General features: G+C 42.0%; 1 protein-coding gene across 2 annotated transcripts; it reads left to right on the top strand.

The window, feature by feature from the left end:
* The first annotated feature begins 94 nt into the window (after window positions 1–94).
* LOC135410174 (toll-like receptor 7) lies at window positions 95–13,871 on the top strand. 2 transcript variants are annotated; one of them, XM_064646615.1, is made up of 3 exons: window positions 95–6,805; window positions 7,963–8,087; window positions 10,370–13,871. In XM_064646615.1, the coding sequence occupies exons 1-3, from the start codon at window positions 6,676–6,678 to the stop codon at window positions 13,508–13,510; spliced, it is 3,396 nt and encodes a 1,131-aa protein (XP_064502685.1). In that variant the 5' UTR covers window positions 95–6,675; the 3' UTR covers window positions 13,511–13,871. The 2 variants fall into 2 exon arrangements, with proteins under 2 accessions (XP_064502685.1, XP_064502686.1); XM_064646616.1 differs by having other exon boundaries at window positions 6,715–6,805; window positions 7,959–8,087.
* Window positions 13,872–25,980: the final 12,109 nt, after the last annotated feature.

The raw sequence follows: 25,980 nt of genomic DNA on the forward strand, positions 1-25,980 counted from the left end.
TGTGCCTGTCCTCACTTTCTACCAAACTGCTGTTTTGAATCCATTTTTCCATAGAGAACTACAAATTGTTCACAGATCTTAATGAGATGTATACGTGTAAGATCATTTTCTGTGTTCAGCTAAGTACTGCAGACTTGAGTATCTTGTATCTATTAATCTGTTGGGCAGGCAGCTGGTTTTTTTGTTTGTTTTTTATATTTAATTACCATGAATAATATTTTGTAAGCCCTAACAGTATGTAAAGGTCATGCTAATTTTGAGTAACTGTTGACATACACATAGTATTAACTGTTTCGTACACTTCATGTTCATATTTACCCACAAGATACATGGGGCTGCTGTTTCCTTTTGTAAACCTCTCATTACATTAAATGATTTGCATAACATCCATTCCATGCAGTTACTGTCTGCAGTTGTAAGACTAACGTTTCAGTGTTCCTGGGGTTATTAGTATCCCTTATTTCAATAATAAGGACCAACCTTTAATCATTAGCAATTTGGTTTAAATTTCCTTTTTTCTTTGTAGTTTTTACCATTCTTGGATTGTGATAATATGAATATTTTTGTAGCAGTTTTCCTTTTAATATTGTAAATGTTTACTGTGCAAAGTCCAAACAGAAAACTTAAACACACTTACATGAACTGGTCTCTACCCATATCTACGTGATCAAAAAGTAGCTGAAATATTTATTGTTTTTATTTTCAAACTGCACAGTTAATTGATCATCAAGTTTCTGTTACAAAGTACCACAATACTTACTGTACAACCAGTGAACTATGGTACTCTACCTATATAAAATGCTGTTTTATAAAGAGGATTTTCTCATTCCAGCTAAGACAGCCTTTTATTTTGTTTGTTTGTTTCTCTGAGAATAAATCTATTTGGTCTTCATTTTTTTCCCCCAAGTAATTTTCTCTTGCTTCTGTGGAATTATTCCTCCTACATGGGAATGAGTAAAACAGAATTTCACCTGTACTGCTTTCAGTGATGAATACAGAAATGGGGTATATAAGTTATTGTGATGAAAATTCAGTTAAATCACTTGTTCTCAGAGGAATTCCTCATTACAGTTGAATTTTCAAAACTGTTATAACACAGTGGAAACAAATTTACAGAATTCTGGGGGTTTTGTACAGAAATTTCTTAAATATAAGATAATTTAACCTATTGTCTTGAAAATATTACTTAGCAGTTAAGTGGCCACAGACTTGGGGGGTAACAACTTTAGTATACCAAAGTTTGCAACTTAATAGTACACAAAAGGTATACAATACAGTTAATGCATGATATCAATTCAGTTGCTTTATAGATCAGATCTTTGTTCCAAATAAAATGCTGAATCATTTGCCTTTTCTGTGCACAAGTCCTATAAATACAGCTTCAAAATTACTTGTGCCAAGAGATTTCTTGCCCTTCTGTTCTTTTGAAACTTTTTTTGGAGACCATGCCCTGCACAGGCCAAATAGCATGAGAGTCGATGCCTACATTCTAACCTTGTTCATGAATTGTGCTGCAGCTGTCTTGGACATACAGATGAACTGTTAATCACACCAGACTGGCACACATCCTTATAATAAGGTGTCCTTCTTCTTTTTATGGTCTGACAGAAGGGATACAATGTTTAAATTCCCTTGGGAGTCTGAGTTAACATTTCATGAGCAGTTGAAGTTTGTATTTCTCAGATGGTTGTAAGTAAACCTACTCAACGCTATTTAACAGAATGAGATGGGGAAAGAGCAGAAGGAAAATGGCAGAATTAAGCTTACTGTGTCTGCTGCCTTTTGCGCACTTGAAATGCTTATGAAGAGTTATGGGTGAATTCCAGCAGCTCTGTGAAAACCACATCCATTTTGACAGAATTAAAGCTGCGGAAACAGAGAATTGTGAGGTGTTTGGCGTTTGACGCTCTATGCTTCCCCCTCCATGCCTGGATTCTGATCTGAAGATCAGCTAACAGTTCAGCCTGGTGGGAAACATTCCTCATTCAGCAGCATCATTTTGAAATGATGAAAAAAAGCCACATTGCATAGCATAAGTTAGAGGATTTAGCTCATATTTGTCTAGAAACCTTATTTTGCCTTGTTCTCCTGCCCTTGTGGAAGTACACGTTTTTGCCTTTCAGAGTACCTGACATCTGCAGCCTTTCTGGAACCTCTTGCCATAGACTCCAGGGGTTTTAAGTGTCAGATGTTGAGAGGCTGTTGCTGAAGCAGTGGACTGTTGGGAGTGAAATCTAAGCATGTTTTCACTGTACAAGTCTCTCTCTCAGTTGCTTGTCAGGCATCTGCTGTCAATGCCAGTGCTGTGGTCTCTGGTGTGTTGAGTGGTGGCTGCCCCAGGCTGGCAGCCAAACTCCACACAGCCTGGTTTGGGAGAGAATTGGGAGGGCAGATTCAGAACCTCAAGGCCTTTTTGCACTGGTGAGCAGACTGTGGGTGAGCAAGAGTCTGGCAGGGGACACAGCCAAGTTTGCAGAGCCCAGCGGACCAAAGGGAAAACCCAAGCCATTGTAGTTCCATGTGCAGCAATAAAATTGGGATGGAGAGTGGAAGGATGAAGGTTTGGCAAAACCAGATGTCACTGTGAGGCCAGCTGGGCATTGCTTTGCTGTCAGGAGGTGGTGAGTGATCATTTTTCCATCATCTACCCTTTTTTATTTCTTAATTTATTAACCCAGCTTTATCTCCACCCAAGAACTGCTTTGGGTAACCTGTTCCAGTGCCTCACCACACTTAGAGCAAATAATTTCTTCTTTCCTCTATTTCATCTGAACCCATTCAATTTCAATCCATTATTCCTTGTCCTATCAGGACAGTTCCTGACAAAGAGTCCCTCTCTGGCTTCCTTGTAGGCCCCTTTCAGATACTGGAAGGCTGCTATGAAATCTTCTTCAGGCTGAACAGCCCCAATTTTCTCAGCCTGTCTTCATAGGAGAGATGCTCTTGTCCCCTTATCAACTTTGTGGCCCTACTCTGGACTTGGTCCAACAGCTCCATTTCCTTCTTATCAAAATATCCTGTTGAGTGGTAACCCTCAGCCATAAAAATGTCATGCACAATTTTTGAAAAAGCGATATCAAATACTATAATAAATCACAATATTAACACACTTGTATGTTTAATATGAACCTCATTACACTTGCTTGCCCTAATCTTAGGCCATTATTTCCTTTGAAGCTGTTTTCCTGATATGTGATTTGTTTGGGTCCAGCAGTGTCTGAGTTCCATGTTGTTCTTCAGACGTTGTTTCAGTATTCCCTCAGTGCTTTTGCCTGAGAATGACTTCATAAACCATGGCAAGATTGCCTATATTAAACATTAAAAAAGGCTAGTAATGTCATCAATAGAAAGTAGGAGTTGAGGATATCTCTCTCACAAGTGCCATAATTCCTCTGAACCGGCCAGTTTTATTATTTGCCTACATTAGCGTGCCCCACTGCTTCTAACATTACTGCCTTGGCACTACTCCTCCTCCTCATCCCCCAGAGAAAGGTAGGGATGCCCTCTCTGGCTACTCTATCTTGTCAGTCCCTTAGGAAGAAACAAACAGAAGAGGTGTAGCTGCACTGCTGACCCTGGAGAGCTTGGAAAACAGCTCCATCTTATTTCAGGTAGTTCTGGATGCCTTCTGCCTCTCTTGAAGGTAACTCACTTTCAGTAAAAGTGGCAGGCACCTTTGCTTCCAGAACACAAGTTTAACCTGTTGTAAACACCAGTCAGTCAGTCTTGGCACGGATGTAGCCTGGGGCAGCCTCAGCTTTCAGAAATGGCCAAGTCTATTTCTGTGGTACAGGAGGCTCCCTCAGAGGTACCTCAGTGCCCTGGGTGGTTTGGGTCTCCTCCCTCACCAGAGTGCTCCTCTGCCCTTGTTTTTGGCCAATCTCCTCCACTGCTGTTTTCTCGTTATTGTTTTGGTTACTTTTAGTGTTCACTACACATTTCTGCACTGCTGTCAGCAAGGATCCTGCATTACATACACAGATCATACATACAGAAGCTTTAAGGCTTCTGCAAGTAATTTTGTTTTAATTTCCTCAATTTTCCTATCCATGCTCTTTGTGGTTCTTTTCGTACATCTGTCTACATCACTTTGAAGAGTCAGCTTATTTATTTCAAAAGTGCACAACAACTGGTTTTCTTGAATAATTTCCTGGGTAAATTATGCAATCTTACACTGAATGTTGTATTAACCATGAATATGTGGGGTGGTATCATCATTCTTGATATGAGAGTTGGCACTATAGAGAAAAGATTTTGCTGCAAGACATTAGGAATAAAAAGAAAGGAAATGTGAGTTTACCGATCTGATTACAAGCCAACTGACAACCAAACCTCTACACGAAGGATTTAGACAATTAAGGACTCCTGCTTTATTTTAAATTATATTCTTCTTTCACAGAGGTAGCAATGTACATTTACTGTTACCAGTGAATCTTCCCTGCATGTGATGCAGTAACTGCTTTTCAGTTTCCTTGTGTTTCACAATAGAGACAAAAGACATTTTGTGCAGCATCTGATGGAAACCAAACTTTTGAAATCAGTAAATCAGTGACTCCTTGTGCCTTTAAAAACCAAATTATAGTTCAGAAATTCTGGACTTCTACGCTGCTGTACATTTACTCCCACCTTTTGAAGGAAAATATTGTAATTTTTTACCCACATTTCTTAGGTAAAAAAAAAGAAAAAGGAAAAGAAAAAAGGACGGAAAAAAAGTAGTCTGCATTTCTATTGGTGCTCAGCTGAAGCTGCAGTTTCACTTTGAACAGAATTGAAACTCAAGCTCTTAGATGGGTGACAGCAAATTCCTAATATAAAAAAAGTCAGCCTTATTCCAAAAGGAAATGCTAAGTGTCAGTACAGCTATTAAAATTTCCACAGTTTGTAGGTTTAGGCTGCAAGGGAGATCTCCAAGGACACTGAGCACCTGCCAAAGATTACAGGGTTGCGTGACTGGACACTGTGATTTAGAAAACCTGCTTGCAATCAAAGCAAGTGGACATTAAGTGTCTCATGCTCCAGTGTCATGTACCAGGGAATGGCTGGGTGCTTGAAGAAATCAACATACACAGTCAAACTTGTGCCAACTCATTCTCTTCTTTCATGATTAATTAAGCATATTTGGTGAATAATTATAAACGAGTGGAAGGTAACTTCCCTTTGTGGTCACATAGAGTGTGAAAAATCCAGAGCGGAATAACTAGTGTGTGGTGTTTGTAGTGCAGGTTTCCATCCTACTAGAAATGTGTTGAATGTCCTTGCAGCACATAGTAGGATTTTAGTAAGATTTCTGCATTAGTTACAGTAGCACTCAGTGAAAACCTTGGTGCATCTTGCGTGAAAAGCAAAATCCAGTTATCAATAAAGAGCAGAGGAATCATACTTTGTTGTAGTATTTTAGTATTCAGCCACAAGGGTGAGAAATATAGTCCCGAATTAATATAGCTGGGAATTAATGAGCCTTTTCCTAGGCCCTGATTAAAATGGCAATGACTTTCTTGTTTTTGTGTTCATTTCTAAATGACTCAGACTCTAAACACAGGGAATTTGCAAATATGACTGCAAATTCTTTCTCTGTTCATTCGTCAGGTTCCAGGCATCTGAAATGAGTTTCTCAGCTCCATCATGGTCAAAGAAATTATGAATTGCTATTTAAAATGTAAATAAAAATATGTAGGGAAAGAAGACATGAAAAACCCCACAAACTCCACCTAATAAATATCCTAATCATTGAACTAGTCTGTTCTGCTAAGCACAGAGACTTCTAAGTAAGAAACTCTCAGACAGACACCGTGTTCTGTGTAATGCTGGATTGTCACCAGCTTAAGTCTATCCTTGTAATTTTTAATTCTGACCCTTCTACATTCTCACATGCAATTTTCACCTTTCTGTATGCTGTTTCCTATGCCCTTACCACTATACTTTTTATCATGCTTTATTTTGGTTCCCTTCCCCAAAGTCCCATTCACTTAATAGACATTTCTTCTGTAAAGTATTCAGCTTAGAACTGTCCCAGTTCTTGAAGCTATTTGCATCAGGAATGAATGCCGAAAAAATAATAATAATTATAAAAATTACTAAACTTCTAAATCTAAACTATTTTTAACATCAGTTGACTATGTCTGTATCTCTGTTCATGCAACTTATACTAAAAAAGAGGGATGGGTAAAAGGAGGAACTTGATCTCCTGCAAATGTTAATTGTCTGAAGTGACTGGTTATCCTTATGTAGTGCGTTTGTCTCCCAGTTGATTGATTTTAAACTTTGTGGCCAAATAGTTCGCAACTGTCCCCCTTCAGAGTTCCCTGTGGCTTGGATATTTATCTCCTCTGAGTAGGTCTTATAGTTCTTTATGGTGTGACACTGTAGCAAGGTAAAATACAGTCTGAAATGAAAACTTCAAAAATAACGAAGAAAACGGTAAATTGCAGCATATAAATCGCAGAATAAAAGCACGTGAATTTATGAGTAATGTGAAAATTTGTTTAAAAGGGGGAAAATAAGAGTACTCCATTATTTCTTAGGGGTGGAGCAAAAAATGAGGTACTGTTGTTTTAAGTACAAATATTTGAGGAAGTGGGTTGCAACAGTTGTTTCACATTCAATTATTTCTCAAGTTGCAGTTGAGGTGAAGAGTAATAATAGAGCAGTGATTACTGCTGTTGTCTTGAGTAAGTTATGTCATATTTTACTCTCCTCTGGACCTCATCTGAACCAGTGGGGACCACTTTTATGCTGTTTTCTTCTGCTCTGATTTACAGGCTCTTCAAACAAAAAATCTGCCAGATCTGGAAGCACACAGAAAATGGTATGTTAAACTTTCATTTTAAATTTGCTTTTACACCTCTTTTCCTGAACTGTTGTGGAAGACTTTAAGAACATTTTCTGCTTCTCTGCTTTCTAACTGTTCAGTTTTACTATTACAATTAGAAGCTGCAGTGCATTATGAAAGGAAGGGAAAGCATTTATTTGCTCTAATACGTATTTGTACTGCAGTGCTACAGAACGTGTATAATAACGTCTTTTCTAATTGCTGTAACTTCTGAGGTGTTCATTTTTCTCTACACTTTTCTCCTGTTACCTTTTAAAATACATATGAAATCTCTACAGAAAATCTTTCTTCAGAAACACCTAGTTGTACTGTTGCTGAACATTTGAAGAACACTCTAAATCATTAAGGTTTTTTGCACATGCCCATTAGGATCAGTAGATTACTGCTTTTTGAACTTCTTATGAAGCCAAGTGTAGATCACAGAGAAAAGAACAGTTCACATGCACACTCCAGCTGTACTTTTAAACAAGCTTCTCGTTGCAAAGATGTTGCTTGTTTCTCCTATTTAAAAGTCTTTTTATTTGTTCTGGTACTTAAACAGCTCCTAAGTGTTACACATGCAAATAGTCAGATACAACACCAGAATGCAACAGCTTTTACAGTTAAAATACATAATACATTACAAAGATATTAGGAAAGAGAAGAATATACAAAGCAATGAAGCACAAAGATGGTAGGAGCTGGGCTGGCTCTGCAACAACACTTAGGTTCCTAATAATACTGTAATATGTGAGAGTTCAAAATCTGAGCATTGTAAATGCTCCAGAGGTCTTCTTTGACTTCTTAAGAAACCTAGAAACATATTTATGAAGACTTTCAAGGCCCATATTCATTGCACCTCTCTCCCTCTCTCTCTCTCTCTCTCCCTCCCTCCTCTCCCACTCTCTCTTGAACATCAGTGCAGCCCAGGTTGGTGGCAATGAATTGAGGAACTTGGGTAAGCACCTGAAATTAAGGGCCTGAGTGCAGTGGCTGCTTATGAGTTCATGTAGGAAGTTTGTGTTGTCAATCTGGACTGCAATCACACCTTGCCCCTGTGCTGCTCTAGTGCTTGGATAGAATGGCTTAATGTGGTTTATCAGATCTTTAAAGGTTGAATCTAATTTACTTTTTCTTCCTTTCTTTAAAGTTAGAATGGCTCCTGGTGTCTGATGTACAGCAACTGTCAGTATTTCCCTCAGTGACTGCAGGTTCTTTGTCCATGGCTGGTGACGACTGGCACTTCATGCTCTGCTGTGTTGTGCATCAACAGATAAAGGTAATTGGCACCAATACAATGGAGCAATATGTCCTGCAGTGCAGAGTCTCTGCAGTTCCCCTACGGCCTCTCTGCCATGCTCCATGGGAACCTGCCTTGGGCAATGGTCCTGGCCCTGGGATCCATTGGTCTGCTAAAGCAAGAGGTGGAGAGAGGCAGGTGCTGGGACATCATAGGCCACTTGGTTAGGATAGTCACTCTTTGGCTTTTCTTTAGTCTCATAATGTCTTTTACATGCATAATATGGTGTATTTCCTGGAAAAAAGGATGGAAGGAAGGAAGGCAAAATATTTGCAAGATTCTATAAAGATTTTTCTTTGGCAATGCCTCTTGTCATTTGAATAAAGACCTTCAGTTTTCCATGTAATGAATAGCAATGGTAGAGCCCTCCCTTCTCCCTTTCACATCCCTGACTGCATTAGTGGAGAAAAAAGAGTTTAAGAAAAAGATCTAGGGAGCTGGGAGGAAATGAATGCTTATTATCTTTTCCAAATTTGCTCCCCACATACTGTGATTCTTCTTATGCATCATTTTCATCCAAAGACTTTCCTACATCAGGAAATCAGAAAAGTTAATCCTCCTCTCAAAGGGATTGGCTAGACTGAGCTGAAAATGCTGGTAAACTCTCTTACGCAGTGGCGTTCGTCTGGGTGAGAGTCCAATGTGAATTCCATGATGAATAACCAAATGGTGGTTAGTTTGATTCCTATCAGCCATATTATTTAGCTCCCTTGCCTTTTCTAAGAGGATCTGCTGAAAAGAAAGTGGCACTGTACCATTGCCAGGGAATAGGAAAGAATGTGGAATAGGAAAGGCTGGGGTGTAGTACTTTACTAGGTTACATCTGCGGTGGACTTGTACAATTTTTCTTCTGTACTGAGGCTCTGAACCCCCAAAGTGACGCCATTAGGCTGTGGACCCTAGATAGCAGAAGTGCAGTGCTGTGTGAGACATGATCTGCCTTCTCACACATCTGCTGCCCTGCAGGTCACTCTTCCAGGTACATGGATGCAGAGGTAGGTTTAGCATAGTTCTATAAGGCAACACAAAAGCACAAAGTTGTCTAGGAGACACTGTAAACAGAGCATACAACAGGAAGGCTCGCTTCACTTCAAGTCTGTGTCACCTGCAAGGCATGTCTTTGTAGCACTCAACAGGGTTTGCACAGACTGCTTGAGCAGGTCTCTGTATATTCTTGTGCCCCAGCTAAAGAGAAAAAACCATTTCCTTGTGTCTTGGACATTTTACCGGATCATCCAATTTTCTGCTGCTTACCTGGGTTTTAACATTTAATCAATATTATCCAGACAATCCTGCTTATTTAAGAGCCCTCTATGTGCCGTGCATCTCCAAGCCTTCAACACTGAGTTTTCAAGGGAGAAATGGCCAGACCTGACCTTAACCAGCAGTTAAGATGTTGGGCAGTGCAGCAAAATGGTCACGGCCTCTCTGCCTGTGTCACACAAGCCAAGGCTGGCAGCTTGCCAACCAGGGTTCCTTTGACACTGACCACTGCTGAGGAAGTAAGGGGTAAGCTGTGACATATTAAAAGCTTATTGTCCTTCCCATAATACACATAAATCTATAAAGTAGGCAAGAGCACAAAGACTTGACAGACACAGAGAATGTTTTGAAAGTTTCTTTAAATGCCTGTGGGATTTTGGCTCTGGGTATTTAATGCTTATGAGTCTTACATGGAACATGCTCAATTTTAAACCTGTCTTTGATTTTCATTTTCACACTTTACATTGCTACAGCGTTTTCTCAGCCCCCTGTCCTTATTGAAGAGTGAAAATGCAAGGTGATATTAAACCTTATGGAAATAAAACCATAGACTGGCTTAGGTCAACCCTCCACCTGTGCTGATGCTTCAGTAAGTTTGAAAGTCTACGCTAGTTTTTAAGGGACTATAGATTTTATCTATCATACACTATGAAACAGTAACTTTGCTCATCTACTCCAGTATGCAATGGCAATCTGCTGGAAGTTTAACACCTCCTGTTTCCCCTTAAAAGAAAAGAACATTCACAGAGATGTAAATTTCAATCACCTGTGTTGCCATTTTTTCAGTAGATTTTTTTACCAATTCCTTATTTAGAGAGTGATATTTATATTAACGCTGCAATACATCCTGATAATAAAGTAAGGAATACCAACAAAATACCAACAAAACTTATAATCCTACCTGCACATCTACAAGTGTAGACCTATTTGGTCTGCCCCAGTGTGTGGGTGAAATGTTTAATTACCTTAAACTAATACCTGTGCTTCCTTATTTTTAGGTACCTCGTGCAAAGATGTCAAATGCTTTGCTCTTTGTCTTGCTCTTCCTGTTTCCGATGCTGCTGTCTGGAGCTTGGTTTCCCAAAACTTTGCCTTGTGATGTTAAATCTTCAGAAGGTACTGTGACAGTAGACTGCACCTACCGGCGTCTCACACAAGTCCCCAGAGGGATCCCTGAAAACGCTACCAACCTCACCCTGAGTATTAACCATATTCCCCATATCTATCCAACATCCTTTGCTCAACTTAAAAACCTCATGGAGATTGACTTCAGATGCAACTGTGTGCCTGTCAGACTGGGGCCCAAAGATCTTGTCTGCAACAGAAGACTGGAGATTGAGAATGGCAGTTTTGCTGCCCTGACAAGACTGAAGTCACTGTACTTGGATGCAAACCAGCTGTTGGAAATACCCCGAGGTCTTCCTGCTACTTTAACCCTGCTGAGCCTGGAAGCAAATACTATCTTTTCTATCCAAAAAGCCAACTTGTCAGAGCTAGGAAACATTGAGGTATTGTATCTGGGACAGAACTGTTACTACCGCAATCCATGCAATGTTTCATTTGAGATTGAGGAAACAGCCTTTCTGGAGCTGAAAAAATTAACAATACTATCCCTGAAGTCCAACAACTTAACACATATTCCACCCAATTTGTCATCTACTTTGAAGGAACTGTATATTTACAATAACAGGATTCAAGTGATTCAAGAGCAGGATTTAAGTGCCCTTCCCAACCTAGAAATTCTCGATCTAAGTGGCAACTGCCCACGTTGCTATAATGCCCCATATCCTTGCACTCCCTGCACCAGTGGCTCGATTCAGATACATTCAAAGGCTTTTGATTCCTTGAAAAATTTAAGAATTTTGCGACTTCACAGTAACTCTCTCCAGAGCGTACCCCGCAGTTGGTTTAAAAACATCAAGAACCTCAAAGAACTTGACCTCTCCCAAAATTTCCTCATGAAGGAGATTGGAGATGCTCAGTTTTTGAAGTTTGTCCCCAGCCTGGTGGAGCTTGATCTGTCCTTTAATTTTGAACTCCAGTTGTATTCTCCCTTCTTGAAACTGTCTGAGACATTTTCTTCCCTCTCTAACCTGGAAACCTTGAGGCTCAAGGGTTATGTCTTTAAAGAACTGAGAGAGGAGGATCTACGCCCACTGCTCCGTCTTAGGAATCTCACCGTCTTGGATCTTGGGACTAATTTTATTAAAGTTGCAAACCTGACAGTGTTCGAAGAATTCCCAGCTCTTAAGTTCATAGACCTCTCAGTGAATAAAATTTCTCCTTCTTCAGGGGAAAGCAACTCCAATGGATTCTGCTCTAATCTTGGGTTTTCAGTAGAGCAGTACAACAGGCAAGTACTACAAGAGATGCATTATTTTAGGTATGATGTGTATGGGCGAAGTTGCCGTTCCAAAGATAAAGAGGCTGCTTCCTACCAATCTTCAGTTAAGGAAGATTGTCTGCAATTTGGAAAAACTCTGGATTTGAGCAGAAATAATGTATTTTTTATTAACCCCTCAGACTTCCGGGGACTTAGCTCCCTTACATGTCTCAACTTGTCAGATAATGCAATAAGTCAAACTTTAAATGGAAGTGAATTCTCCTACTTGTCTGGATTGAAATATCTGGATTTTTCTAACAACAGGGTTGACTTGCTGTACCAAACTGCTTTCAAAGAGCTAGAACATTTAGAAATTCTTGACCTGAGCAATAATCAACATTATTTTCTGGCAGAAGGTGTTACTCATGTGCTTAATTTTGTGAAAAACCTCGACCATTTGAGGAAGCTGATGATGAACGATAATGACATTTCTACCACCATTAACACAGGAATGGAAAGCCAATCTCTTCAAATTTTAGAATTTAGAGGAAATCGTTTAGATGTTTTATGGATGGATGGCAATGCTAGATACTTATCCTTCTTCAAGAATTTGACCAGCCTGGAAGAACTGGATATTTCCTTCAACTCACTCAGTTTTTTGCCTCCCACTGTTTTTGAAGCAATGCCTCCCAAACTCAAGCTCCTCAACTTAACCAATAATCAATTGAAGAGTTTCAACTGGGAAAACCTCCACTATCTGAAGAAACTAGTAACTCTGGACCTGAGCAATAACCTTCTGACCACTGTTCCCCGAGAACTGTCCAATTGCTCCTCATCACTGCAAGAACTGATGCTCCGAAACAATCATATTCATCAGCTAACCAAACATTTTCTCAGAGGTGCTTTTAAACTGAGGTATTTGGACCTCAGCTCAAACAAGATTGAAATAATTAAGAAATCTAGCTTCCCTGAAAATGTCATCAACAACCTGAAGATGCTGCTTTTGCATGGCAACCCTTTCAGGTGCAACTGCGAGGCCGTGTGGTTTGTCTGGTGGATCAATCAGACTCAGGTGACTATTCCTCTTCTGGCCTCAGACGTGACCTGTGCTGGCCCAGGGGCACATAAGGGAAGGAGCGTGGTTTTCTTGGATCTGTATACCTGTGAGCTGGACACCTCGTATTTGATCCTGTACGCTCTATCAGCTTCAACCGTCCTCAGCTTTATGGTGCTTGCGGTGACGAGCCATCTGTACTTCTGGGATGTGTGGTATAGTTACCATTACTGCACCGCCAAGCTGAAGGGCTATCGGCGTTTATCTTTACCAGATGCCTGTTACGATGCTTTTATTGCCTATGACAATGAAGATCCAGCTGTGAATGACTGGGTGATGGAAGAACTGGTTAGAAGGCTGGAAGACCGAAAAGCCAGGCAGTTCAATTTATGCCTGGAAGCAAGGGACTGGCTCCCGGGACAGCCGGTCTTTGACAACCTTTCCCAGAGCATTCAGCTGAGCAAAAAGACTGTATTTGTGCTGACCAATAAGTATATTAAAAGTGGCAGTTTCAGGACAACCTTTTACATGGCCCACCAGCGGCTTCTAGATGAAAAACTGGATGTCATTGTCTTGATATTTCTTGAGAAGGTTTTGCAGAAGTCGCGCTATGTCCGTCTGAGGAAGAGGCTGTGTCGAAATTCTGTCCTGGAATGGCCAACTAACCCTCAGTCTCAGCCCTTCTTCTGGCAGTGCCTGAAAAATGCCATAGCTACAAACAATTTGCTGGCTTATAACAAGCTTCTCCAAGAAACTGTTTAGCTCTACTCTTCCCCATAAAATTTGTTATGATGCGCATGCACCTTGCTTGGGATTTATTACTGCACAGCAAGAGATAATGCACTACACCCTGGAAGTCACTGGTTTAGAACAAAATTGCCACTTCCAGCTTTCAGTTCACTAGAGGCCTCTAGCATCTCCTGTGGTTGGGTCAAGTGTGGGTTAGACACTTTATCAACATACTCGACTACACAGACTGCAGGAGAGACCATGCCTGAAATTGCTGCTGTTCAGATATTGTTGGAGTAAATGTGATTTTCATAGAAAATTTTAGTTTCTGTATTTGAGGTATTTATGAAAAACAAGAGAAATGCTTGCTGGCATATTTGTCTCTGAAAATGCATTTAGTAAAACTCATGCTTTGATCTTAGGAGTTGGGAAAATACAAGGTTTCTTCTCTTTTCGTGTTAGGATTCCAGCTTCTGAGTCTGCCACTTCTGTCCGAGTGGGGAACAGTCCTAATCTCTGGGGATAAGAAGTTCTGTTGAGGCTTCTGTCAGAGGTTTGTGTCTGGTACAGGAACTCTCCCACTGTTGCACTGCCAAAAACCTCGTAAATCTGAAGAAACTTTGAAGAATGTGTGTGGACTAAAATAGGAAGGTGTCTGAGAAACAAGTTCAGAAGGGTTTGTAGGCTGTGGGTGGGAAGGAGTTATAAGATAAAGGGAGTCCTTGTGCATGGACCTGCTGCATGGAAGCAAGAAGAGGGATTAGGATAGCAGATAGGCAGAGGGAGAGGCACAAGGCAGATGGACAAAATCAATTAGACCACAGACACAAAGAAATAGATTATCTTCCAGATCCCTTCCAATCCAAACCATTCTATGATCTCAGCTGCCTCTGGTGGTTCCTTTCCTAGCTTTCCTGTCTGGTCCTTTCTTTAAATAGTTCCTTTTTGATTTAGTTGTAGGCAAGCAGGCAAGATCACAGGCACAAACAAGAAAACTAATGTTCATATAATAATATTACAGATAGTTAAGGGTGTTTTTCCTCCAAATTTATCATAGTGGTGTTACTAATTAACAACAGAAGCAGGAGAAAGAGCAGGGCCTATTTAGAAGAGTGAGTGTTTTATGGTTTTATTTTGACATTGGAAGAAGGATCTGGGGAACTACAGGCCTGTCAGCCTGACACCGGTGCCAGGGAAGGTCGTGAAGATCATCTCTAATGCCATCATGCAACAAGTACAGGACAACCAGGGGGTAAGGTCCAGCCAGCATGGATTTATGAAGGGCAGGTCTTACTTGACCAATCTGATCTCCTTCTGTGACAAAATGACCTGCTTAGCAGATGATATTATTGTCTAGATATTAGTAAAGCCTTTGACATTATTTCCCATAGCATTCTCCTAGAGAAACTGTCTTATCATGATGTGGACAGATGTACTCTTCACCAGGATGGCCTGGCCCAGAGAAAGGTGGTGAATGGAGTTACATCCAGCTGGCAGCTGATCACTGGTGGTGAAAAAGAACTTGGGGCTGCTGATTGGCAGCTGGCTGAACATGAGCCAGCAGTGTGCCCAGGTGGCCAAGAAGGCTGGTGGCATCCTGGCTTATATCAGATATAGTATGGCCAGAAGGACTAGGTCAGTGATTTTCCAACTGCACTCAGGAGGCTGCACTTCAAATTCTGTGTTCAGTTCTGGGCCCCTCACTACAAGAAAGACATTGAGGTGCTGGAGAGTGTCCAGAGAAGGGCAACAAACCTGGTGAAGGATCTGGAACAGAAGTCCTATGAGGAATGGCTGATGGAGCTGGGATTATTTAGGCTGGAGAAAAGGAGGCTGACAGGAGATCTTATGGCTCTCTATAACTACCTGAAAGGATGTTGTAGTGAGGTGGGAGTCAATCTCTTCTCCCGGGTAGCAAGTGACAGGATGAGAGGAAATGGCCTGAAGCTATGCCAGAGTAGGTTTACATTAGATATCATGAAAAAAACATGTGGATATGGCACTTGAGGATACACTTGAAGGGTAAACATAGTGGTGGTGCTGAGCTGACAGTTGGAATTGGTGTTCTTGAAGGCCTTTCCAACCTTAACAATTCTATGATTCTGTGGTTTCTCATGGCTGTCTGTAAACCTAAACAATTTGTGTCTCTAAATAGAACATGATCTCTAATACAGCTATCTTCATGAGGTAGAATCATAGAATAATACCATGGTTTGGGTTGGAAGAGACCTTAAAGATAATTCCATTCAAATGTCTTGCCATGGGCAGGGACACTTTCCACTTCACCAGATTGTTCAAACCCCTATCCAACCTGGCCTTGAATACAAGGATGGGGCATCCACAGCTTCTTTAGGCAACCTGAGTGTGTCACCACCCTCACATTAAAGAATTTATCAATTATATCTAATTTAAAGTTACCCTCTATCAGTTTAAAGCCGGCTGGTCACTGACATAGAGGGTGACAACCCCTCCTCATCTCCCCTGCCTGTCCTTCCTGAAGAGCCTATATCCTTCCATTCCAACACTTTAGTCATAGGAGCCATCTCACCTAATCTCCGTGATGCCAATAAGACTATAGCCCTTTAGGTTTACACACTTTCCTAATTCCTCTTGTTTATTCCCAATACTGTGAGAGTTTGCACAGAGGCATTTGAGTCCCCAACTTAATCATGGAATATCTTGAGTCAGAAGGGACACATAAGAATTACTAATCATAGAATCATAGAATCATAGAATCATAGAATCATAGAATCATAGAATCATAGAATCGATTGGGTTGGAAAAGACCTCCGAGATCATCGAGTCCAACCCTTGGTCCAAATCCAGTCCATTTACTAGATCATGGCACTCAGTGCCATGTCCAATCTGCGTTTAAAAATCTCCAGGGATGGTGAATCCACCACCTCTCTGGGCAGCCCATTCCAATGCCTGATTACTCTCTCTGTAAAGAATTTTCTCCTGATATCCGACTTAAATTTCCCCTGACGGAGCTTAAGCCCATGCCCCCTTGTCCTATTGCTGAGTGCCTGAGAGAAGAGACCAACCCCCACCTGGCTAGAACTTCCCTTCAGGTAGTTATAGACGGTGATGAGGTCACCTCTGAGCCTCCTCTTCTCCAGGCTAAACAACCCCAGCTCCCTCAGCCTCTCCCCATAGGACTTATGCTCCAGTCCCTTCACCAGCCTTGTTACTCTTCTCTGGACCCGCTCCAGCACCTCAATATCCTTTCTGAACTGAGGGGCCCAGAACTGAACACAATACTCAAGGTGTGGCCTCACCAACGCAGAGTACAGGGGAAGGATCACTTCCCTGGTCCTGCTGGCCACGCTATTTTTGATACAGGACAAGATCCCATTGGCCTTCTTGGCCACCTGGGCACACTGTTGGCTCATGTTGAGCTTCCTGTCAATTAGTACCCCCAGGTCCCTTTCTGCCTGGCTGCTCTCCAGCCACTCTGTGCCCAGCCTGTAGCGCTGCATGGGGTTGTTGTGGCCAAAGTGCAGGACCCGGCACTTGGCTTTATTGAACTTCATCCCATTGGAATCAGCCAGTTCAACACTCTGCTCCTTCCAGGACTATTTAAAAATAAACCATATCACTAGAAGTGTCATCCAGATAGCCCTCGAACTCTGACAGGCTTGATGCTGTAGCCATTTCCCTGGGGAGCCTGTTCAAGCAATTGACCAATCTCTCAGTGAAAAACCTTTCCCTAATGACCAGTCTGGACTTCCCTTGACACAACTTCATATCATTCCTTGTGTCTTGATGCCTAAAATGGAAGAAAAATTCTCTTCTGACCTATTCAAGAAGTGTGTCAGAGATTCATCTTTGTCTTGCTTTACCTTGTATAATTTTGACCGATTTATTACTTTCAGAATAACATGTCTTATACCATACACCACCCAGTTCTGATAGGGTCTCAACCTCTCTATCTGTTCTGCTACACTGGGATCCCATCTTGGATCTTGTAAAGGAAAATGATCACTGATTGTCCCTTGAAGGTTTCCTGCCTCTATTCCAACTTCAAGCTACGCTCAAGCAGCTCACTGATCTGTCTCTTTCTCTGTTTTGTCAAGTAATGTGTCCATCATAGCCTTTAAATCATAATGGCAGTTCCGCAAGGGGGCAGATCTGGGGAGGATCAGGGATCAGATAATTGTCGTATTGGATGGATTAGTCCAATAAAATTATAGGACACCTGGATACTCATGCACACCTGTGTATTGCATGCATCTGAAGACCTTCATTAAAGAACTGCTCTCTATCTTATCTATACTAACTAATATTGTTTGGAGAATTTTTCTTCCATTTTAGGCATCATTATCACTGGTCACCAGAGAGAGGAGATCAGCACCTTCACCTCAGTTGCATCCCTTGAGGAAACTGTAGACCACAATGAGGTCATCTGTCAACCTTCTCTTCTCTGAGGTGAACAAGCCAAGTTCAGCTGCTACTCTTGTTCTCAAGGCCTTTCACCGTCTTGATCACCATCTTCTGGACACGATCTAATAGGTTGAGGTTTTTTAATATTGAGGTGCCCCAAACTGCATGCAGTACTTAAGGTGGAGTTGCACCAGTGCAGTGCGGAGTGGGGCAGGCACTTCCTTCGACTGGCTGTCAATGCTCTGCTTGATGCACCCCAGGGTATTGCTGGCCCTTTTGCCTGCCAGGACACTCTGTTAATTCAATTCAACTTGCCATCAACCCAAACTTCCAGATCTTTTTCTGTGGGGCTGCTCTCTAACCTCTCATCCCCCAATGTGTATGTATAGCCAGGATTAATCTGTCTCAGGCATTTGTTCTTGTTAGGTTTTGCACTGCTGGTGATTGCCCAGCTCTCTAGTCTATCCAGATCTCTTTGTAAGGTCTCTCTACCCTCAAGGGAGTCACAGTTCCTCTTATTTTATTACCATCAGCAAACTTCCTTAGAGTGTATTCAATCCCTGTATCCAGATAATTTAAAAAAATATTCCAGAGCACTGGTCCTACAACTGAGCCCTGGGGAACCCCACTGGTGACTGGCCACCAATCTGATGTACCCCATTTATGGCAACCCTTTGAGCCCAAACCAGTATATTAGGGACTTGTCTGGCTGCACACTGGACAATTTGTCCAGAAGGGATTGTGAGAAACAGTATCAAAAGCTTTCTTAAAGTCCAAAAATCCCCACACATCTACTGGTTTCACTTTGTCAGCTAGATGGACAAGCTTGTCATAAAAGGAAATTAAGTTAGTTAAACAGGAATTTCCCTTTGTGGTTATGAGCTGGCTATGACCAGTGACTACATTGTCTCTCAAGTATTTTTTAACAACTCCCAGAATAAACTTCTCTGTGATTTTACTGGGCACTGAAGTGAGACTGACAGGCATGTAATTACTGGGGTCTTCCTTCTTACCCTTCTTGAAAACTGGGACAACATTTGCCAGCTTCCAATTGAATGGGACCTCTGCAGACTCCCAAGACAGTTGAAAAATAATGAAGAAAGACCCTATGACAACATCATCCAGCTTTTTCAGTACATTGGGATGAATCTTGTATGGAGCCAGGTGGAGCAACAAGTCTCATAAAGGTTCAGATTTGGCTGGCAGTTTATCAGTCCCCTAGTCATGGTCTTCCAGTACAGGGCTCCAGGGGTCCCAGGGCCCCTCATTGTGTTGAAGACAGAGCCGAAGAAGGCAGTAAACTCCACTTTGCCTATGTTTTAGAATATCCCTGCTCATCCAAGGTGGACTTTTGCCTGCTTGCTTGACTTCCAAGAGTTTGAAATTGCCTCCTTCTGTGCTCTGAAGAGATGGCTTTTAAAAAGTGACTAGCCTTCATGGAGCCCGATACCTTCAAAAGCAGATTCCCAGGGGACCTTACTAATTTGCTCCTTCAGCAGTCAGAATTCTGCTCTCCCCATATCTAGTTTTGCTGCCAAACTGTTGTCTAAAAGATCAAGGAGAAAAAAAGACTCCAGGTTGGAGAAAAGATAAGGAGAGCAGAGCTTTAATGAGCCTTGGCCCACAGAGATACAAACCCACGCGCGTGTGTTCGGACACAGATTCTATGATTTTATAATGATGTCCATCCAGCCCCCATTCAACCACCTCCTGGTTCTGCCTCATTCTGCCCCCCAGCACACCCCCTTGGGAATTGAGTCTGGGGGACTTTGGGACCCCTCTTTCATCATCTTCATCCTCCTCGGAGCACATTGAATCCTTGGAGGCCCTCCAAAGTTCCGGGCTTAAAGGTCACTTTTGCCTATGTTTACATCCTTGGTGCAGGCCTTAAGGTGCTTTTCTGCAATTCCACCTTGAAAAGAAGACTAAACAGCTAACAGAATTTTGAGGGATTGATATGGGATGGGGTTTGGTATGTGAAACCGTTAAGCTACAGCCATTACTTTTACTGGAAAATACTGGTAAGAGATATAATACAGTGAGACAGTAAAAGAATGCATGTTAATTATGCTGATAGAGACCTCAGTGTGGAAATGATACCTGAGTTATGTGCTGCTGTAGTTACTTCTACTGGAAATACTGAGATATTAAAATCTACATCCACTACATAGCTACTTCTAAAATCTATAAAAATTAAAAAATCAAAAAATCAAAACCTCTGAGGCATCAGTCCCCCCTTTAGAGACTGAACAAAACTTAAAGATCTTGTCCAATCTCTACTACTTATACCTAGCATTATACCAAAGAGATGACCAATATCTACATCATTGGTTCATGCAATGAGCTATTATACAAACACTAACTATGTATATCAGTGATATAAACAGTTGTTTTATCCATGTCCAGTTTGGTAATCATGAAGTAAGTTTGTGGAGAATGTCTCCCAAACCCAGTGAGACATCTTTGAGAGTTACCTGATGTAGAATTTTGGTGTGTTTCCGAATTGCAGCCAAATCTTTATTAATTCTTCCACTTTGGTCTATGTAAGAACAGCAACTGGTGTTGATGACCTTACACACGCCTCCTTGTGAGGCTAGCAAAAAGTTGAGAGCCATTTGGTTTTGTAGTACAATACAGGACAAACTGTGGGCTTCCTCTTGTAAAGCTACGATTGCATCTGAAGCCTGATTTTGAATTTGTTCAATAACAATTGCCTTTTCCAATTCACTTACTCCTAAAGATGGGATCAAGGCCCTAACTATGCTGTGAAAAAGCGTGGGACATGCAACAATGTGAAGGTCAACTACTTTGTAGTCACTATGACCAATCCCCTCTTGCCCATGAACCCCTCTCTGTTTACAAACAACAAATCTCAGTGGCCACATTTCATACCTCCACCAAGAAATCATCTTCAACATGTTTCAGGAATGCTTGTCTCCATCATATCATATGGTATTGATATCTGGGAAGTTAAAATCACCCATAAGGACAAGGGCAGTTCATTCAGATATATTCCCTAATTGTTTATAGAATATTTCTTCAGTGTTGTGGTCCTGGATGTGTGGTTGATAGTAGAGTCCCATAACATCCATCTTCATCCTTACCCAAAGACTCTCAACCATGTCATCACCAAAAGCAGGTACCATACAATTCAACCCCTCTCTTATACACAGATCCATCACCTGCCTTGTGTGCCCTGCCAATCCTTCCTGAGGAGCCTATAACACAGTAACACAATGAATTAACAGTATTGTTTTATTTGGTAAAGAAATTTCTTAAATATAAGATAATTTAACCTATATTACTCTGCAATTAAATTGTTAACCCCCAACTCTAACCACATAATTTTACCAAAGCTACTGCCCAAAAAGTATACAATACAGTTAATGCATGATATCAATTCAGTTGCTTTATAGATCATATCTTTGTTCCAAATAAAATTCTGAATCATTTGCCTTTTCTGTGCACAAGTCCTATAAATACAGCTTCAAAATTACTTGTGCCAAGAGATTGCTTCTGCTTCTATTCTAATCTTTCAAAAGAATCTCTTTTTTTGGAGACCGTGCCCTGCACAGGCCAAATGGGGAAGAATGTAGACATCGACTGTCATGTCAACCTTGTTCATGAATTGTGCTGCAGCTGTCTTGGACATACAGATGAACTGTTAATCACACCAGACTGGCACACATCCTTATAATAAGGTGTCCTTCTTCTTTTTGTGGTCTGACAGAAGGGATACAATGTTTAAATTCCCTTGGGAGTCTGAGTTAACATTTCATGAGCAGTTGAAGTTTGTATTTCTCAGATGGTTGTAAGTAAACCTACTCAACGCTATTTAACAGAATGAGATGGGGAAAGAGCAGAAGGAAAATGGCAGAATTAAGCTAACTGTGTCTGCTGCCTTTTGCGCACTTGAAATGCTTATGAAGAGTTATGGGTGAATTCCAGCAGCTCTGTGAAAACCACATCCATTTTGACAGAATTAAAGCTGTGGAAACAGAGAATTGTGAGGTGTTTGGCGTTTAATGCTCTATGCTCTCCCCTCCATGCCTGGATTCTGGTCTGAAGATCAGCTAACAGTTCAGCCTGGTGGGAAACATTCCTCATTCAGCAGCATCATTTTGAAATGATGAAAAAAGCCACATTGCATAGCATAAGTTAGAGGATTTAGCTCATATTTGTCTAGAAACCTTATTTTGCCTTGTTCTCCTGCCTTCGTGGAAGTATACGTTTTTGCCTTTCAGAGTACCTGACATCTGCAGCCTTTCTGGAACCTCTTGCCAAAGACTCCAGGGGTTTTAAGTGTCAGATGTTGAGAGGCTGTTGCTGAAGCAGTGGACTGTTGGGAGTGAAATCTGAGCATGTTTTCACTGTACAAGACTCTCTCTCAGTTGCTTGTCAGGCGTCTGCTGTCAATGCCAATGCTGTGGTCTCTGGTGTGTTGAGTGATGCCCCACACAGCCCGGTGTGGAAGAGGATTGGGGAGGCAGATTCAGAGGAGCTCTTGAGTGGAGAAAAAGCCAGGTTAATAAACTAACTAAAAAAATATGAAAAAGAAAAAAAGGCAAGTGCAAAAAGCCATCACTCACTGCTTCCTGCCAGCAGAGCAACACCCAGCTGACATCTCTGTGACAGCTGGTTTAGCTAAATCCCCATCCCTCCACCCTCCACCCCAATTTTATTGCTGGGCGTGGAACCATAATGGCTTGGGTTTTCCTTTTGGTCCACTGGGCTCTGGAAACTTGGCTGTGACCCCTCCCAGACTTTTGCCCACCCACAGCCTGCTCACCAGTGTGAGAAGGCCTTGAGCCTCTGCAAGTTCCCAAAACGGGCATAATGCTGGTGTATTATAAACACTGCTTTGGTCACCAGTCTAAAGCACAGCACCATAGGGGCTGCTGTGGAGAGAATGGGCTCTGTTCCAGCCAGACCCACTGCAGTTGTGTGTGACAAATGCGGTGTGATTGTGGACACTCATCCGTCTCTTCTCCAGGCCTGAGTTGTGCTGTATTTGTAAGAAAATGTAGAAGATGGAAAAGGATAAAAGACCTTGCACAGAACAGGTACATCACAGAGATTTGCTGCATTCCCTGCTCAAATTAGGAGTTTTACTCACACACATATACATACACATAAAGGATCTCTAGCACAGGAGCTAGTAGGACTCATTGATAGAGCTTTAAACTAGCTTGGAAAGGGGAAAGGGGAAAACCCAGGCTCATCAGTGATGAGTGATGGGATGGTGTGCCAAAATGTGAGAAAACCAGCACTAATGGAATGCCTCAATCTGCTTCATGAGGTATTGCCTACAATGTACCACACCTGAAATGTTTCTACACCAATGCACACAGCATGAGGAACAAACAAGAGGAGCTTGAAGCTTTGGCCCAGTCCCAGAGATTTGACATCATTGACATAAGTGAAACCTGGTGGAATGGGTCCTGTGACTGGAGTGCCCTGTCGGATGGTTACAGGCTCTTCAGAGGGATAGGCAGAGCAGAAGAGGTGGACGATTGGCACTGTATGTAATAGAAGGATTAGAATATATGGAGCTCCTAGTTGACAATGGCACAGTTGAGAGCCTCTAGGTAAGAATCAAGGGGCTCCTCATACAGATTCCACTCAAGGCCCTTCAAGTGACATGGGAAGAGTTCAGTGATACTGCTTGCCACTGTAGGGAGAAAATTCATGTGTCCAAAGCTCGACTGGAGTTGAACCTCCCAGAAATGTGGCAGACAATAAAAAGAGATTTTTCAAATATATTAATGGTAACAGTGTAGAAATATCAGGCAGTATAGAAATATCATTGGCCTGTCTCAGGATGAGGATGATCACCTCACAAACAGGGACAGAGACAAGGCAGAGGCATTTAAAGCTTTCTTTGCCTCTGTCTTCAAGACAGATGACGGACCAAGGGAGTCTCAGTGTCCTGAGCTGGAGGACCATGACTGTGAAAATTATCAACTCCTAGTCAACCCTGAATTTTGTGGGACCCACTGCTCCAGCTGGTTTCCTACAAATCTATGGGGCCTGACGAGATTCATCTCAGAATTCTCAAAGAGCTGAATGATGTTATCTCAAAACCTCTCTTGATAATTTTTGTGCAGTCTTGGGAATCTGGAGAGGTCCCAGCTGCCTGGAAGCTGGTGATTGTTCCAATTTTCAAGAAAGGCAAGAAGGAGGACCCCAGAAACTACAGGCCTGTTAGTCTCACTTCAGTGCTCAGGGAAGTTATGGAGAAGATTGTTCTGGGAATTACTGAAAAAGACCCGAAAGACAATGCAGTCATTGGTCACAACCAGCACAGCTTCATGAGAGGAAACTCTTGCTTATCCAACGTGATTTCCTTTTATGACAAGGTAACCCACCTAACTTGATCAAGGGAAGCCAGTTGATGTGATCTTTTAGGATTTCAGTAAAGTTTTTGATACTGTCTGTCACGTATCCTGTACAAAATGTCCATCATACATCACACATCATGTGGGGGGTGAGCAATTGGCTCATGGGTCAAGCACAGAGGGTAACAGTGAATGGGGGAACATTGGACTGGTGACCTGTCACTAGTGGGGTTCTGCAGGGCTCCATCTTGGGCCCTGTGCTCTTCAACATCTTCATAAATGACTTGGACAAAGGACTGGAAGGGATACTGAGCAAGTTTGCAGATGACACAAAACTGGGAGGAGCTGTTGACTCCCTCAAAGGCAGGGAGGCCCTGCAGAGAGACCTTGACAAATTACAGGACTGGGCAATCATCAACCACATGAAGTTCAATAAGGGAAAGTGCTGGATTCTGCACCTGGGATGGGCCAACCCCAGCTGTACAGATAGACTGGGGAATGAGATGATGGAAAGCAGTGCTGTGGAAAGGGATCTGAGGGTCCTGGTTGAAGGCAAGTTGAATATGAACCAGCAGTGCCCTGGTAGCCAGGAGGGCCAAACATGTCCTGGCAGCACCAGGCAAAGCATCGCCAGCCGGTCGAAGGAGGGGATTGTCCCGCTCTGCTCTGCACTGGCACCTTGAATATTTTGTACAGTTTTGGGCACCACAATATAGGAAAGATATCAGGCAATTTGAGAGTGTCCAAAGGAGGGCAACGAAGATGATGAAAGGCCTTGAGGGGAAACCATATAAGGAGTGGCTGAGGTCACTTGGTCTGTTTGACCTGGAGAAGAGGAGTCTGAGGGGAGACCTCATTGCGGTCTACAATTTCCTTGTAAGAGGGAGAGGAGAGGCAGGCCTCTTTTCTATATCTCTTCTCTGCTGTGACCAGTGTCAGAACCCAAGAGAATGGCCTGAAGTTGCATCAGGGGAGGTTTAGGTTGGATATTAGAAAAAGGTTCTTCACCCAGAGAGAGGGTGGTTGGACACTGGAACAGGCTCCCTAGAGAAGTAGTCACAGCATTAAGCTTGACAGAGTTCAAGAAGTGTTTGGACAATACTCTCAGGCACATGGTGTGACTCTTGGAGTCACTGTGCAGGGCCAGTAGTTGGACTCAACAATCCCTGTGGGTTCCTTCCAACTTGGCATATTCTATGATTCTATGTCTGTACCTGTTTGCAGGGTCCATAGTGGGTGGCTTTGGCAGAATGATGATGGTGCTAATTTGTAGTTACAACTAAAGCATGTGTTGTGGCAGGATATTATGATTATTATAGCACAGAAATTATTTTTAAAATGGCACAAGATTTCTACAAACCAAGTCAATGTAGTACAATCTATAAGTAGTGTAATATAGAATTTATAATACATCCTTGCTTATGATTTCTAGTGACTTAAACCCCCTGCAGATCAAGTCAAATTTTGGTCCACAGTTTGCTGCATCAATATCACAATTATGATCTAGACTCACAAAATATGTATATGCATCATTCATTTCATCCTCGGAGTATGCAAATGATGGTAGAATTGTCTCTGCCACTGGAGGGTGTTGGGTCCCACTGTCCAGCAGCAGCTCAGGTCCAAGTACCCCCATTATGCCTTGCAACCAATTGGATCTCTAGACAGTGCTCCATGTGCTGCTCCACTTCTTCTCCCTCTTCTGGGGTGGCCTGGTAAACTATGGGCCTGGGACCCTCCAGGACAATAAGGAGGGGAGGAATTGACCTGGTGCCCAAAAAT

The sequence above is a fragment of the Pseudopipra pipra genome, chromosome 2 (genome assembly GCF_036250125.1).
Source record: "Pseudopipra pipra isolate bDixPip1 chromosome 2, bDixPip1.hap1, whole genome shotgun sequence".
Lineage (NCBI taxonomy): Eukaryota > Metazoa > Chordata > Aves > Passeriformes > Pipridae > Pseudopipra > Pseudopipra pipra.